General features: G+C 47.8%; 1 protein-coding gene and 1 long non-coding RNA gene across 6 annotated transcripts in view; one reads left to right on the top strand and one right to left on the bottom strand.

Annotated features, from left to right (window-relative positions):
• Positions 1–6378, bottom strand: part of SLC30A5 (solute carrier family 30 member 5) — a 31083-nt gene extending 24705 nt beyond the window's left edge. Inside the window, exons 1-4 of one of the 2 annotated variants that reach the window (XM_074857233.1) lie at positions 6116–6378; positions 4343–4465; positions 2391–2457; positions 1209–1294 (exon numbers count right to left, since the gene is read on the bottom strand). In XM_074857233.1, coding sequence (XP_074713334.1) covers positions 1209–1294; positions 2391–2457; positions 4343–4465; positions 6116–6189 — 350 coding nt within the window. In that variant the 5' untranslated portion in view covers positions 6190–6378. Of the gene's footprint in view, positions 1–124; positions 337–1208; positions 1295–2390; positions 2458–4342; positions 4466–6115 lie in introns of those variants that run through there. The other variant, XM_074857234.1, reaches the window with a different exon arrangement.
• A 100-nt stretch (positions 6379–6478) lies between these two features.
• On the top strand, positions 6479–12977 carry LOC141938025 (uncharacterized). 4 transcript variants are annotated; one of them, XR_012627139.1, is made up of 4 exons: positions 6479–6825; positions 7859–8014; positions 8486–8678; positions 12536–12977. It is a non-coding gene; the product is annotated as an uncharacterized LOC141938025 (long non-coding RNA). The 4 variants fall into 4 exon arrangements; XR_012627138.1 differs by having other exon boundaries at positions 8481–8678; XR_012627136.1 differs by lacking the exon at positions 7859–8014.
• Positions 12978–16606: the final 3629 nt, after the last annotated feature.

Raw genomic sequence — 16606 nt, 5'->3', positions numbered from 1 at the left:
TGGTTTTGGCTGGGACAGAGCTAATTTTCTTCATAGTAGCTGGTAGGGGGCTATGTTTTGGATTTTTAATGGAAACAGCGTTGAAAATAAAGGTATGTTTTTGTTATTGCTGAGCAGTGCTTACTCAGAGTCAAAGTCTTTTCTGCTTCTCACCCCATCCCACCAGTGAGTAGGCTGGGGGTGCACCAGAAGTTGAGAGGGGACACAGTCATCACAGCTGACCCCAACTGACCAAGGGATATTCCATACCATACAGCATCATGCTCAGCAGATAAAGCTGGGGGGAAGAAGGAGGAAGGAGGTGATGTTCAGAATGATGGTGTTTTGTCTTCCCAAGCAACCGTTAGGTGTGATGGAGCCCTGCTTTCCTGGAGATGCCTGAACACCTGCTGGCCGATGGGAAGTGGTGAATGAATTCCTTGTTTTGCTTTGCTTGTGTGCATGGTTTTTGCTTTACCTATTAAACTGTCTTTATCTTAACCCATGAGTTTTCTCACTTTTACCCTTCCGATTCTCTCTCCTATCCCACCAGAGGGGAGTGAGCAAGCAGCTGGGTGGGGCTTAGTTGCTGGCTCGGGTTAAACCACAACACTAATACATTAACCTTAATTTTTGGAAGTCTAACATTACTCTCTTATAGTTACTCAATCGGTACTGCTAACAAACAGCACAAGTGATTTTACTCTGAGTATATGCACATGATGCTCCCCAATTCCAACAAAGCACAGGCATATGACCAGATAAAGCAGTGCCCTGTGACAAATGCAGAAACTGATTCTATAGTCAACTGGCACAGGAATACCAGCTGCCATCATTAGCTGTCAAGCCATGGACTTCAAACAGTTAAATAAACAACTGGGGTTACACTAAGGACACTAGGGAAAGGATGAAAGTCTCAGTCAGTACAACAGTCAGTGATCTTGTATCACTCACATCAATAGTTTAAGCACTATCAAGAATTTCACTGGCATCTTGTCAAAGAATGAATGAAGAAAATTACAAGTTCTACAGAAAATTATAGGTAGCTTTTCCCAAGCACAATGGAGTTCACAGGAAAAAGCACAAAGATCCATTTAAAATTTAAAAAAGAAAGCCAGAGACTGGCGTCATGGGCTAACGGACACAAAAGACAAAGGAGCAAGACAGGGAAAGATCACAAAAATTAGCTTAAAAAGAGAAAACATTCTTTACAGTAAATATGTATTTACCTCAGTGGTCCACAAAGAGTAAGGCCAAAAAACCACAAGAGTGAAATGATACATCCCACAACAGCATGCTTAAAAATTTTGATCCACTACAAAAGAAAGGTATTTCATTATAATTTTCTCCACAGTTTCAAAATAAACACCCCATTATTAGCATTCTCACAGTAGCTGTAGAGATAGAGGGGAAAACATATGCTCTGCAAGTTCTGCAAAATTCATCGTGTGATTATCTTAACTACTCTGTCAGGCAACTAAGGTTTGTTTGGACATATTACGAACCAGAACTACTTATTTCTTTTCTACCACTGTACTAAATTCTGTAGTATATAGTCTGAGATCTCTTTAACAAAAAGTCTGAGAAAACCACTGAAAAAAATTCAAGTCCATTTACCTGTCAAAGATGCTGTTTATTCTGTAATCTATTGTGTATTTCTGATAAACATATATAGAACTAGATAAAACAGCCGAGATAAAGAGACTAAGACCTTAAGTCTACAAATACACATGCATGTGTTAAATTCTTTCTTCAGGAAGCAGGTTATAATTCATCTATTCAATACATTATTATCGGTAAATGCAAGTTTTTGAAGAGAAGTCATTCATTTTGGAAATACATTAAAAAGGGCAAACTGCCTATGACAAACACCACATGCTCAAAATCGAGAATTTTACATTTTTTAGCAATAGTGAAACCATAAATGGACAGATTTTTCCAAACACAAGTCAATGATGTAATTTTCCCTGTTCATACTTTAAAATTCTGCTATACGTATATAATCATGAAAGCAGTTGACATTAGGAACACTTCTGAGGCTATCCTTCAGATTCTCTCTACTTAGTACATACACCGATGACATTGTGCATGGATCAAGTTTTTGTGTACACAATTACATAAAACCAAGTGAATATGGAGCAGGTGAAGAAAATCTATTTCTCACAAAACAGCGGGTTCCAATCTGGCCCTACTTGGCTATCTTGGGATACTGGGAACTCAACACAGGTCTGATGTGCACAGACAAGCCCCTCATCACAACGTACCACACAAAAGCACTCTTTTGGCATGGGGGACATCACTGGAGCACTTCAACATTTGTTCAGCCTTTGTTCTGCTTTCATTTTTGGCAAGAGCCACACTGTCAAGTACGTCTACAAAGATGTGAATCACTATTATATGCATCAACTCACCTGACGCTTGGTTACCACTTTTCCAGAAGAAAATGGCTTTTGAAACAAAAGCATAAAAAATGCAGATCTGTTAAAAGAAGGAAGTTTTCTCTATTAGTGTATTAGAAGTCAGCTTTTTATTCAAACCAGCTCTAACTAACTAGGTCTTTCACATCAGGCTCAGTTCACAAAACAGCTTCTTCTACATTTTTCACTAAAAGGCCACACTGACCACACTCACTGGTTTTATTTTGCCTATTGCATTACATGTGTTAGATACCAGTACAAAGCTGATGACAAGTGAACTTCAGTTCTGGCCAATTTTAAATGTAAGTTCTCCAGAGAGCAGCTAATGAGACGTTTACCTGTGATCTACAAAAATACAAATAACTGATCTCAGAAGTTTTGAGAAGAAATAATACTATGTTTTTTATTAACAAGATACATACACCCAAAGGCTTATTCACATACAGAATGCCAAATACGGTCTTGTTAGAAATGGTAAGAAACAACATGAATCTTCCTCAACTGGAATTGAGAGTAAGTGATGGGGAAAATACCAATATGCTGCTTGGCAACAGGCCAAGTGATAAGCTCAGAAATGTAAACAAATTTGAAACAAAAGGGAAAAATAAGGTTCCAAATGTTCCAACTCTGCCAAGTTTGTAACAGAAACGCTCCTCCATGTCATATCAGGTAAACGTGAAGCAGGATTGCGTCTGCAAAAGTTGTTTCTGCCTATTTGCTATCAGTTTCTACACTTCAGTTCTCCATCAAGGAAAAATAACCATTGAAGCTCGCAAGCACTACAGGAACACACATTGTAAGGAAGAGAGCTTGTCTTCTATACCTTTCTTAAGAAAATCTGGACATGCCTGATTTTCCTATGATCAGTAGTGTCATACTATGATCAGTTTTAAGGTAGCAAAACCACAAGTTTCACTGGGGTAGAGTAGTCCTACAGAGAGATGTGGATAGAGCTGGGTAATCACCAACCGTACAAAATTTAACAAGAGCAAGTGCCAGTTTCTTCACTTGGGGATGGGGTGCTCCTGGTCATATGTACAAATTGGGGGATGAGAGACTGGAGAGCAGCCCTGCAGAAAGAGATCTGCAGATCTGCGTCGATGACAAGTTGAATATGAGTCAGCAGTGTGCCCTGGCAGCCAAAAGGGCCATCTGTGTCCTGGGGTGCATCAAGCACAGCATAGCTGGCTGGTCAAGGGAGGTGATTGTCCCCCTCTACACTGCACTGGTACAGCCCCACCTCGAGTACTGTGTGCACTTTGGGGCGCCTCAATATAAGAAGGACATCAAACTGTTAGAGAGTCCAGAGGAGGACAACAAAGATGGTGAAAGGTCTTGAGGGTAAGACTTAGGAGAAACAGCTGAGGTCACTTGGCTGGTTCAGCTGGGAGAAGAGGAGGCCAAGGGTTGACCTTACTGCAGCCTACAACTTCCTCAAGGGGAGCAGCAGAGGGGGAGGTGCTGATCTCCTCTCTCTGGTGACCAGCGACAGGACACGAGGAGATGGGATGAAGCTGTGTCAGGGGAAGTTCAGGCTGGGCATTAGGAAAAGGTTCTTAACAGAGAGGGTGGTCCGTCACCAGAACAGGCTCCCCAGGGAAGTGGTCACAGCCCCAAGCCTGTCAGAGTTCAAGGAGCATCTGGATGATGCTCTTAGTCATATGGTTTAGTTTAGGTAGTCCTGTGAGGAGCAGGGAGTTGGACTCAATGACCCTTACGGGTCCCTTTCAACTTGAAATATTTTACGACTCTGAAATTATGGTGAGCAAAGATATGAAGGAAAACCACTACTACAGAGTATTTCCTGGATCCACTGCTATGCCTTCTCCTCTTCAACTAATCAATAATAATATAATGCAGGGTATACTTTTGACATTAACAAAGAACACCATGGACAAAGTGTGCCATAAAAGCAGTGGATAGGGCTTCACCCCCTTCACACTCACCCCAGTTGCACTATAAAGATAAACTGCACAAGGTGGACCGCTTTCAGAAGATCATAGGATTCAAAGAGCCCCACCGCTTTCAAGAACTTGGTGAAGCACAGCAGCACAATGTACCGAGTCAGCCTGCAAAAGGAGAGAGGGCAGTTTGCAACTGCGACCACATACACGCTGCCACAGCTCTCTGGGCACAGGCCCCACCGCACCCCAGAGACAGGCCACATCAGGTGTAGGTCCCGCATCCACTACACCCCAGGTCCAGGCCACCCTGGACCCTGGACACAGATCCCGCCACAACCCGGAGACAGGTCCTGCTGCCCTGTGGGCCTCGCTGCACTCCAGTCTGGGACTCGTCTAAACCAGGAGACAAGACACCCGGGGCCGGGACCACATCAAATGCTGGAGCCAGACAACCCAGGGGCTGAGTCCCACCGCTTGAGTCTGGGCCACCACGGGCCCAAAAGCCACATCTCGCTGCTCCCTGCAGCAAGGCCAGCTGGGCCTGGGATCCCCCGAACCCCGGCCACCCCAAGCCCCTGATACAGGTCCTGCTGCACCCCGGGCCTCGCCTCCCCCTGGGACACTCTGACCCCCAGATTCAGGTCCCACCACACCCCATGCAATCCCAGAGCCAGGGATCCGCTGCCCCCTGGACCCCGCTGTACCCCTGGCCACCCCAAACCCCACAGCCAGGTCCTGTAACAACCCGGGCCACCCTGATCCCCAAATCCAGCTCCCACTGCACCCCGGGCCACCCCGAGCCCCAGAAGGAGGTCCTGCTACACCCTGGACCATCCCGTGTCACCCTGGAGCCAGGGACCCACCGAACCTCAGACCACCCTAAGCCCCACATCCAGGTCCTGCCACACCCTGGGCCACCTCGGGCCATCCCGGAGCCAGGGACCCAATGCCCCCCAGGTCATCCCGAGACCCTGATCCATGTCCTGCTGTACCCTGGGCCACTCTGAGCCCCGGAACCAGCTCCCGCCGCACCCCGGCCCATCCCGTGTCACCCGAGCCAGGTCCCGAGGTACCCCGGGCCACCCCGAGCCCCAGAACCTGAGACTCGCCGCACCCTGGGCCACCCCGAGCCCTAGATCCAGCTCCCACCGCACCCCAGCCACCCCGGGTCACCCCGGAGCCAGGGACCCGCTGCACCCTGGGCCACCCCGAGCCCCGGAACCAGGTCCTGCTACACCCCGGACCATCCCGTGTCACTCCGGAGTCAGGGACCCGCCAAACTCCGGGCCACCCTGAGCCCCGGAGCCATGTTCTGCTGCACCCCGGGACAACCCGAGTCCTGGAGGCAGATCCCGCCGCACCTGAGGATCAGGTCCCGCTGCACTCCAGGCCACCGTGACCCCCAGATCCACCTCCCGCTGCACGCCGAGCCACCCTAAACCCCAGAGCCAGGTCCCGAAGCACCCCGGGCCATCCCGGAGCCCCAGAACCTGGGACTCGCCGCAACCCGGGACCCAGGTTATCTCAGGACCACGCCCCACCGCACCCCGGGCCCCCGAGCCCAGGTCCTGCTGTCCTGCAGGGGGCTCCGCCGCACCCCTGGTGCTGGACCCGTCGCCGGTCCCTCCCCGTCCCCGGCGGCCCTGCGCCTAACACGGAGCAGGCCGCCGACCCCATCGCCTCCGTAAGACTGAAGGGCGATACCCGCTTCCGCCGCAGAGGGAGGGACGACGACGGGAAGCTCCCCTCGGCGGTGCTCGCCCGAGGCCTCCCTCACCCAGCGGAGCGGCCGCTCCCCCCTCCCACCGCCGTTACCGTGCGCTGGGTACATCCACGGGCCCCAGCACGCCGCCGCCGGCCAAAGCCTGCCCGCTGTACTTCTCCTCCATGCCGGAGCGGGGGAGCTGGCGCAGCCCCGCGCGGGAAGAGCTGCCAGGGAAGGGGTGCGGGCGCTCAAGCGCGGCGCGGTCCACCTTCCCCACGGCTGACGCCCCTCCTCCTCCGCGGCCGGCCGGCCGCCATTACCTGGGGGAGGGGGGGAGCCTGAAGCGAGGGTGGCCACCGGCGCCCGCGCAGGCGTCAGGCGCAATGCGCAGGCGCCGCAGCGGCGGAGCAGGGGGCGGGGCAGGTGACGTCCGCGGGCGCCGGAAGCGCTGGAGCGCGGGAGGGGACGGGCGCTCCCCTGTCCCCGGGGCGGGCCGCGGGGGGAGCGGCCACGGCTCTCTCCGCCGCCGGGGCCGCCGTTCGCAGGCCGCTGTCCCAGCGCCGTCTGGTCCGTCCTCGGCCGCGGGTGCCGCCTGTCCCCTCTGGGTTCTGCCTTGTGCCCGCCTCGGGTGTCCGATGCGAGGGGAAACGCTGTGATTAGCACTGCGTGGTTGCAGAGCGAACCGTTTTTCCCCCATTTCGTGAGCTGCCGTTGTTTGTGCGTGGCGCTGTGTACCGGACAGTGTTGCCCCGGGGAGGGAAGCCGAGGATTGCCTGGGCACGGGCGAACAGACCACAAGTGAAACTGAGCTTTAAAAATTGTAAGATACGTTGCATGTGTACTGCAAAGGGATTTGCTATGCATTTTTTGTGACTTGCTTTCCCAACCTATAGTCGGGTTTCTCCTGTGCTTTAAAGGAAGCATCTTCGTCCTTAAACTCGTACATGGTACATGTGGCCTTCCTTGTAGTTTTGTATGTGGTGCCATAGAGTGAGGCTCTGCCAGGGCTCAGCAGGTTTAGGAGTTCCTGGTGCCTTGAAAATGGGGCTGTATCATACTGTCTGATATCAGAAGTATACTGGAGCTATTTTCCCTAACAAAATGATACATGGCAGTAACTCATTTTCACAGGACGCTGTGCTCGCAGGAATAGGATGAAATAGGTAGCACAAGCTGGCTGCACTGTATTATGTCACCCCTCTCCAACTGATCAAGTTGGCGAACTTGTAAAACCTTGCAACTTGTTTTCATTAGGAGAGGTGAATCGTGGAATTGCTTTCTATTTTATGAAAGCTTGTCTATTTTGTATTATTTTGTATTATTATGTGCAAAACCTTATTGTCCTGACCACTATCAGGATCAAGTGAGAGGAGAGGACTTCCCTGCTCATAGCTCCAAGCCTGTAAGCACTTCCACAAAAAATACAGTCAGTCTTTTTCTCAGGACCATTGTTGCATGTCATTCCCTGAGTATCTTTTTTTTTTTTTTCCCTTGCACTTCAGCAGTCTGGTGTGGTCCTAGTTTGCTGGATGAATTTCTAATTTTACAGATTGTTGGGATCAGATTTTTTGTTAAAGACCTATCAACTGAAATGGAATCCAGCCCCAGCAGCTTGGTGATTCGGTGAATGAGCCAGAAACCTTGGCACATGTGCCTTGTGAGTTGCCTGAGTGCTTTCATTGCTTTGAATAACCAGTTCTTGGTGATCCTGCCAGTGGCAGTGTTTACAGTCACTTGGTGCCTCCCTTGATACCCCCACTTTTTGGGCAAGGCATCAACATTACCATGCTTCTACCCAAGTCTGATCTTGCTTGCAAAACCATTATATGGCTGTTTCTTCATGCATGCACTAGGTTGCTCAGGATTTTCTGGGAAAGGTTGTGAAGCTGGGGAGACCTCCACAGTGGTGAGTTTTGGTGTTTATCAGTGAAGTGCCCGTTGCCCTACTGGTTTCAGTCCCCCTCCAGTATACGGGTACGGTGTCTGCACAGGGATTGCTTCACTCACAGGTAAAGTGTCCCGGATGACTCACAAAGTGTGTAACAGTTTATGGAGATGCTACAGAATAGCACAGGGGACTAAAATGTCCAGTTGAAACTAGTGGGAAAATTGAGGCAAAAGGTTGAAAATGTCCGTATTGTGACCTAGCAGATTTCTTCCAGCCATATATCAAACTCCCTGGTTTTGGGACATTCCAACACATGGTTTTGGTCTGTAGTTAAGCACTGAGGCAGGACAAAGAAATCAGAAATGAACTGATGTGAATGGTGGTGGAGTGGGGGGAGGAATGGCTCAGGAAGAGGGAAACAGATCAAGTATCTCAGAGCGGAGAGACTAGGGAGGTGAGAAGGGGGACTGTAGGTACTGGCCTTGCCTATTTCAAGTCCACTTCTTCTAGTATCTTGTATTGAATGAATCTCAGCAATGGTCAGAAATCAAAGATTTTTTTTTTTTTTATTTGCAAATTGTTCCCAGTGCAGGTGGGGACCTCTGCGTGGCAAGCATAAGCCTATTAAGAGAAATGCCAGCTCTGCTATTTCAGCTGCCATGTGAAGACCCCTTAGAAGTTTAATCCACAGGTCCTGCCTCCTGTCCAAAAGCACTCAATTCACAGCCTGAAGTTCCCTGAAGCCCATGGATCAACCAGAAGATGTTGATAATGTTTGTAGGCAGGTAAAAAAAAAATTTAGTTACATGTCGTGTGCGCTGTGTCCGGGAGATGGAGGTGTTGGCAAACAGCACAAGGGAGAAGACTTCAATCCAGAGGCAGGGGTGGGTGGCACGGGAGCCGAGCAGGGAGATCAAGAGCTGTGGGAGCGGCCAGAGGGGGAGAATCAACCCGCTGGATCAGAGCCATGCAGAGAGTGAAAGAGAAGAAGGCTACTGGGACCAACATTGGTAGAAACACAAAAAAATAGAGGTGTGAGTTAAATGACACCATTGCGAAGACCGGGGTTGCAGGCATAGATCCTCAACACTATTTAAGGGTGGGAATATGTGGCATGCTGGGACAGCTGCCGCCTGTCAGTGGCTCACCTGCGACTCCTGGGTGGCGACAGCGCACACACAAACCTTGTGTTGTCCTAGACGCTGGCCTCCGAGTCATTCAATTGGCCCCCACCTGGCACCTCCTCAACGCGTGTTTCAGGCACACGTGCCTGGTGGCGTCCTCTTGTCTGCTGGATGTCCTGGGTTGGAGTGGTGGCAGGGCACCCCCGCCCAGGCTGTGCACCCTGGCAGGACCCCTGGCTCAAAGGAGCCCTCTGGGAGGACATGTATCCTGCCACATTGGCAGTCCTGCCTCACCTGTACATGCAGAAGCATACCTCAGGCATGAGCTCACATGTGTGTGCATCTGCCTGTGGTCTTGACATACTGGACATCACCCCGTCAGTCTTGTGCAGTGGTATTTGGTTTGGCCAAGAGGTGTCTTGGTGTCAGCATGTGAACTCTATTATGTGCGAAAACATATTGTGTCTCCACTAGCTGTGAAAACACACATTACTAGACCCTGCCTCAGTCAGTGTGAGGGCTGTTAAAAGTCGATGTTCATATATTCAGGAGGAGCAGCAGTGCACACATAGGTGGCTACTGTCTTGCTGTAACGACAGGGGGCAGGTAACTAAAACACAAAATTGCAGAACAGAAAACACCTGGTGAAACCGGTTAGGATTTTTCAAGGGAATGGTGAAAATAAATGTCTACTAACTAGAGCAAAGTTGGAGTTTGCAGGGACAGCTGAAGGAGAGAGAAACTAAAGTCTCAGAAAGAATAGATCCAAACCAAGAGACTTTATGATTTAAAAGAGAAGCCATATGCAGGAGGATATGGGGTTCTTGAATAGGGCTTGAAAGGTTTCTTATTTAAACCTTGCAAAGCCTGCAGGAATGGTGAGAAAATCAAGACATAAAATCATGTATAAACATTTATTGTTTCTTTTAGTTCTAAATGTGTATTAAGATAGGGGTTTTTTTGGTGTTTTGGCATTTTGGGGTTGTTGGGTTTTTTTTTGAGGAGCCTTGTGAAGTCTGTGTTTGTGTTTGCTTAAATACTGCATGCTCCTGAAGACTTGAGTTGTGAAATCAGAGTATCTAAAATGTTAGATCTCTGGGGATAAAGTGTAATTGGAGTGTTAGCAGTGGTCTTAAGGAGTCTGTGTTACTTCTAAATGAAAATGTGATGTAGTAAGAAGGAGAACACATGCCTAAGAAATGTCCCTGTGAAACAATAAACCTGTTTGTGGCTGCAACCTACTGAGACCAAGGGAAAATCAGAAGAGAAAGGTTGAGAGAAATTTGGGAGGGTAAATGTTTTCATTTTTTCCACTAAACGAGACCTTGGTGCAGTAGAAGCAAGAAAGGACCTGTGCAACTTTCTAAGTGACATACTTCTTTTTGCTGTTTCAAGATTACACATAACTGTAGTAGATTAAAAAAAAAATCCCCTCCCCCTGAAAACAAAAGTACTTAAATTTGTGCTGCAGAGTCATTTCAAGTTTGGGCTTTTTGGTCTGTCGAGAAAGATCAAGCATGGGTGGAAGGATACGATGTGTGTGAATGCCACTGAACTCAGGAGTGGTTATCTGGAACCAGCTCTGGACTTGGGTCTGCGGAGAAGCACACTCAGGACAGTGGCAAATGTCCTGGTGGGGGAGCTCTGGCAGAGCTGTGCTGTCGATGGGCATTTATTCCAAGTTGTGCTTTCATTAAAAGTTTTGTTTAGAAAATATCTTAATAGCTTTGTACTTATTGAGTAATGGTGACACAGATATCTGTTCCAGGAAAAGCTCACTGGGATTAACTAAATAATTGGAATGGCAGAAAATGTATTTTCTTTCTGATTTGGCACGAGAGGACAGTGACTTTGCTAAGACTCGACTTCTGCACTTCTTCTTTCTGATTCTAATGCAAGTGGTGCTCTTTAATTTTTCAGCTAGTAAAGAACAACTGAGCAGAGAGTGGCATTACTGGGAAGTGCGCAGACATCAGTGGTCCATAGATTTTGGTTCAGTCATGATACTAAACTGACCCATGACAATTTGCGAAAAATTTCAGCATTGGTGTCTGAGGAATCAAGGAAAGGAGAGCAGCTGCCTCTGAAATAACATCATGACTTGGATTGCTGTGAATCTCTGTCTCTTCCTGCACTGCTGTTATCTCTGTATATCACTGTGTAAACTAGTAAAATTACAGTGATAGAAGAGAACAAAAAAAAAAGTCTCTGTTGAGACTATTGAGAAAATAAATGACATAGCAAGAAAGCCTTATTGTGACTTAAAAATGACATTTTCCTGTTATAAAGCTCCAATATTAACTATATAGCAGGCATGAGAAGAAAGGGTTGATAGAAAATCAGAAAAGCGCCTGAAAATCAGGGCCACTTTAGAGGCTTTTGTGATTTTCTGTAATGTGATATAAACCATCTATTGTGGTTTTGCTGGGAAATTTGTAGCTGAGGTCAATGTAGCAGAAAATAAAAGCTGAGAAAACATACACAGGCTTGGTGTGCTAGAATGAGAGTTGTGTTACTTATTGAACTGGTCACAGAGGATGGTGCCTGTTCAAATTTACATAAAACAAATGCTGAAGCATCTGTTAGACTGTATTCTAACATGTGTGTTGCTTCCTGTCAGTTTAATTTTGCATTATCAGAAAGCTTTTGTTTAGATATAAGCAGCTTTTGTTATGTGGACTCATCAACATAGGTCTCTGGCAATGGTTTTCACCCCACTCCCAGCTGTGGGCTGTCAGCACCAAGCAGTGGTCCTCTCTGTGGCTCCGACGCTGTCTTCCTGGCGTGGTTCTGGCTTTGCTGTGCTCAGCACAGATGGGGCTGGTGGTGGAGATCTGCCTGGGTCTGGCACCCCCAGTGTGGAGGGCAGTCAGCCTCCTCTGCCTAGCTCCGTGCTCAGGTGCGTGGTCCCACTGAGACCTAGTCTGAAGTCTGACCTGGCTTTTCCCCAAGAAAAGCAAGAAACCCCAGAGATCGGTCCTCCCTTCCATGTCCCCCCTTCAGGGTTTGGCCCTTTGATGGCATCCATACATACAGAGAGCTGAGCATGTCCCAAGGTCATGTGTATGGTTTGCTAAAAAGTTTAGTGAAGGGAACACGTATAGCAAGGGCCAGTGAAGTGGTGTGGTTTCATAGGGAGATGAGTTGGGGACTGAACCTCGGTCCTAAGCCAGTGATTTAACCTCAAGGTCAGTTTTTCATTCATGATGACATATTTAATCATAAAGCTGAAATGAATACTTGAAATGATTTCAGAGAATTTTTTGCAACTTTCCAGTCAGAATTAATTAAGTGCTATGAGTAGAGCACCTGAACCATTATAAATGATTCACTGCTTTACTTCCTAAGGATGTAAATTAATACATGTGCTGTTTTGCTGACAGAGTGAATTCTGCTTTAGGAAACTCATGAAGCATGGTTAGTGTGAATAGAGACAAATGCATGATGCTAACATCCTGTCCGAAAACAGCAACTTCAGTTAGCTCTTATTTTGTATTGTCTTCTCTCCCTTGTGGCAGTCCTGAGAAACAAGGAACACAAGCTGCTGAGAAGCTGAACCACACAAACCTCTTTCAACAGCATTTTGCCTCAGATTTTCCCTTCCCCAGCATGACTGAAGGTAGCAATTACAGAGTTGCAGTCAGGTGTACATTAGCAATAAAAACATTGTCCTCTTCAACATCCTGGATGATACAGAGATAAAACCATTAATGGTCAGTCTACACCAGTCCACCTATGTTTTTAGCACTAGTAGAAAATTGAAGAGAGCTGGTAATGCAGGCAGGGGAGATGATGGAGACATCATGAATTCAAGGTAGTAGATGGTCTAAGCCTTGTGACCTGCTTTACCACCCTCCTGCCTCCCCGCAGATACTGCCCAGGGACTTAAAAAACAAGCCCCTGGGCATGTGTTTAAAAAAAGTATAATAAAATGTGCTTTAAGAACCCTGTATTTGGGCTATGTTCTGGTTCACTGTGCCTTACTCTGTCTGGCTTTGTGCTGGTGTAAACTGTGTGTGGCCCATGAGTAAGCACTTGGACCTCAGGCTCCTGGCTCTGGAGGACTGCAGATGTATGGGCTTGTATGCTGAGTCTGTGTGGTGGGGTTTGTGGTAGCAGGGAGGGGACTACAGCAGTGGCCCCCTGTGAGAAGCTTCTCGAAAGCTCCCCTGGCTCCAAGTTGGACCCAACTCTGGCCAAGGCTGAGCCAATTAGTGATGGTGGCTGTGCCTCTGTGATAGCGTATTTAAGAAGGGAAACCTGAGAGGGGGTTGGGGGACTTTGAGGATGAGTTATGAGAAGAACACTGATGTGAACACTGAGGTCAGTGGAAGGAAGGAGGAGGAAGGGGGTGAAGTGTGCCAGAGCAGAGATCCTCCCTGTATCCTGTGGTGAGAGAGCAGGGCTGACCCCCCTGCTACCTGCGGAGGTCACCGGCGGAGCAGAGATTCACCTGCGACCTGTGGAGGACCCCGGACTCTGTGGGAAGAAGCAGCCCCCGCTGTTGCAGTTCGGCGCTGGGAGGACTGCACACGTGGAGGTGACCCACGCCGGAGCATCTCGAGAAGAATGCATCCCGTGGGGAGGACTCACGGTGGGGAGAGTTTGTGGAGGACTGTCTCCTGTGAGAGGGACACCACGTGGAGTAGGAGGAAGAATGCAGAAGAGTGCTTGCCCCCACCCCCCTTTCAGGAAGAAATGTCAGACTGACTGCACCCCCCATCCCCTGCCCCTGTGCTGCTGGGGTAGGAGGTAGAGATATCAGGGAACAAAGCTGAGCTCAGGAAGAAAGGAGTGGTGAAGGGAGGTGTTTTTAAGATATGGTAATGCTTCTCACCATCCCATTCTGTCTGTTAAGTGTCATTATCCTTACTGTTTTGAAATAAAGTGGTGTCCTTTTTGTCCCCCTAACGAGCCTGTCTTTTATCTGTGACTGTTCATGGGTGAGCCACTCCTTCCTGTCCTTATCTCCATTCCTGAGCCTTTTGATTCATTTTTCTCCTTCCCAGCACTTGTGGGGGGAAGGGTTGAGTGAATGGCTTCGTGGTGCTCAGTTGCCCTCTCAAACCACGAGGTCTTGAAAGAACGTGGATGATGGGCAAGACCAGCCTTGAGAACAAGCCTGGCCTGATGTCTAACTCATAGTATAGACATATTCAGAAGGCTCTCTGTGTGACAGAGATAAATGGAAGCTGTAGGAAAGTGATAGAAAGCAGAGTTCAGACTACCTCTGTGGGTGATATTCCTCTTCATGTTTTATTTCCAGTTATTTTAAAATTAAGCCATAAATTGAAGGCAGAATTCACATTACACATTTATCTACTCTTCTGCAGGCCCCTGGGGGACAGCTGGTCTACTTTATCAGGATGTAGAGCGGAGGGTTTCTGACCATTTTTGAGCTCTTGTGTGTATGTATATGTACTGCTTGAACAGGCAGGTGTTTTCTTTTATGTTGTCCTGGGATATATCATGCTTTTTTCCCATACTGTTTGTTACTTGTTAACATCCATACTGATATTCCTCAAGTCTTATTTTGACAAGATGTATAATAAGGCCTTGTCCCTGGAGAACCAGGACTTAAGCTGAAGATACCTTTTTGCCCATATTGGAACATAGGGTTGAATAAAAGACTTCTCTGGATTTAAAAATACATAGTTATGAAAGCAGGTAAGGTGAGGAGAAGAGGGAAGAGAAATAAAAAAAGGCACTGTGAATGAAGGAACATTTTTATTGCCAAAACCATAGCTATTAATGATATGTAGGTTGTCTAGAATGACTGAATCATTGATTAAGCCTGAGTGAAACAACTTCTGCTGTTGTGGCATTTATGTTGGTATATGTGGATTCTCTTATTGTCTGGTATTGGGTCAAACTTATACTGAAGACTTTTCCCTAGTGGAATGCCAGTCTAGGTCTCTCTCCTCCACTTGGCTGCATATTTTCACAAAACTCTGGGAACTGAATGTCTCTAGGACCTCTACTGCTCTGTCAGTAGCTAAGGCTGGCCAACAAATAAAAATACCATAGGAGGGGATGAATGCAAAGCCAATGAAATTACCTGTAGGCAATACTTAGGAAAGCAGGCTGTTAGAAAAGCACACATCCAGCACCAGTGAACCTAGCTAGGAAATTAAGTGGTGAATGTGCCTGGGCGATGGACTGAAGTTGTGAAATGGTTTGGCTGGCTTCTGGCACATGTGGCCATGGACAGTGGGTTCCCTTGGGCTGTCTTTGGATATAGGTTTGGTTCTTTCCCCAGTAAAACTCATCAGCATGACTACTCACAGCTAATTTACCCTGTGAGATCTTGTGCGTTGGAGACAGGGTGCAATGGAGGGTGGCTGACTGGCTTAGGGAGGGAAGGGTGGGCACGTCCAGTTGGCCAAATGAGGTAGCTTCTCCTGGTGTTGTGGAAGGAAGGGAACCTAAGTGGTAAGTCCTTGTTGGAGAAGCAATGGAAATGGAAACCAAAGGGAGAATTGCAGTGATGGGGATCATAAGGAAAGGAGCAGTTGAATGTCAAACTACTTCTTGCTTCTTTCACAGTCCTGCCTGCAGCTCTGAGCTCATGTTTTTGTACTCACCAGCTTGCTCTATCTGCTCTCACTTGCTCTTTGGCAAGACTGAGTCTTTTCATGGCTGGGCTACAGAGTACCAGACTCTTTGGCACAGCTGGTGTCTGGGATCAAGGCTTGCATTGCATTCTGTCTTGGCAGGCTGTGGTTCCTCTCACTGCAAATCCTTTCGGCTTTTGCCACCCAGGCTTGTTCTTTCCTGATGGAGTGTAGCCTTCCTCCACCATGCTAATGGTGCAACATTACCCTCCCAGCAGCTAGCATTAGCCCTTGTAAACTGCACTGCTTCCCTCTCAAATGGACCAAGAGGAGCCTGTATTGCAGAGACTACAAACATGTTCTTTCTTATCTGACAAGTGAAAATCCTCTTCTAACAGAGCTTCGTTGCCTTTTCAGGGAGTCTAAATCCCTGCAGCCGCATTTTACACAACTCTCTAAGATTCTCTGTTTGTTTCAGGCAGTAAAAAATAACAAGAAGGGACATGGTCAGTAAGACAGTTGCCCAGAAAATTGTGGGAACCTGTTTAATCTTACGTTGCTGTGAGCCCATTATTTGTTTCTTGATGCTAGTAGTCAGAACATTTATCATAAGTGCTCTGAATTATCTCAACGTGCCATGATGTCAGACAGGGTGAGAATCTCCCTCTGAAGCGGTCTTTCTTTCGTAGGTGGATTTAGCAAAGAAAAAGAGAAAGAATTTAGTCAAGGTTATTGGAACAGCCCAAGGTGACTGGGCTCACTTGGAGCGGATGCTCCTGCATGAATGGTTGCTTTGTGTGCACTTGGAGAGCAGCAGCCAATGGGTAGCCCTGTAGGATCATGTATGATGAAGGTCAAGGTTTGACACTGGCGTCCAGAAGTGCCAGTCCGCTGAAACTAGTGGAGTGACCTGTTGTGCCAGATCTAGATTTGGTAGTGAGTGTAAAGACAGATGGGATGTGGAAGAAGATTACCAGCATTCAGGAAGAAGCACTGGGCTGAGCAGTTAGTCCATACTGGAGATGATCAAGCTGC

This window comes from Strix uralensis, chromosome Z, assembly GCF_047716275.1.
Source record: "Strix uralensis isolate ZFMK-TIS-50842 chromosome Z, bStrUra1, whole genome shotgun sequence".
Lineage (NCBI taxonomy): Eukaryota > Metazoa > Chordata > Aves > Strigiformes > Strigidae > Strix > Strix uralensis.
This window is presented reverse-complemented; position numbering and strand designations above follow the sequence as displayed.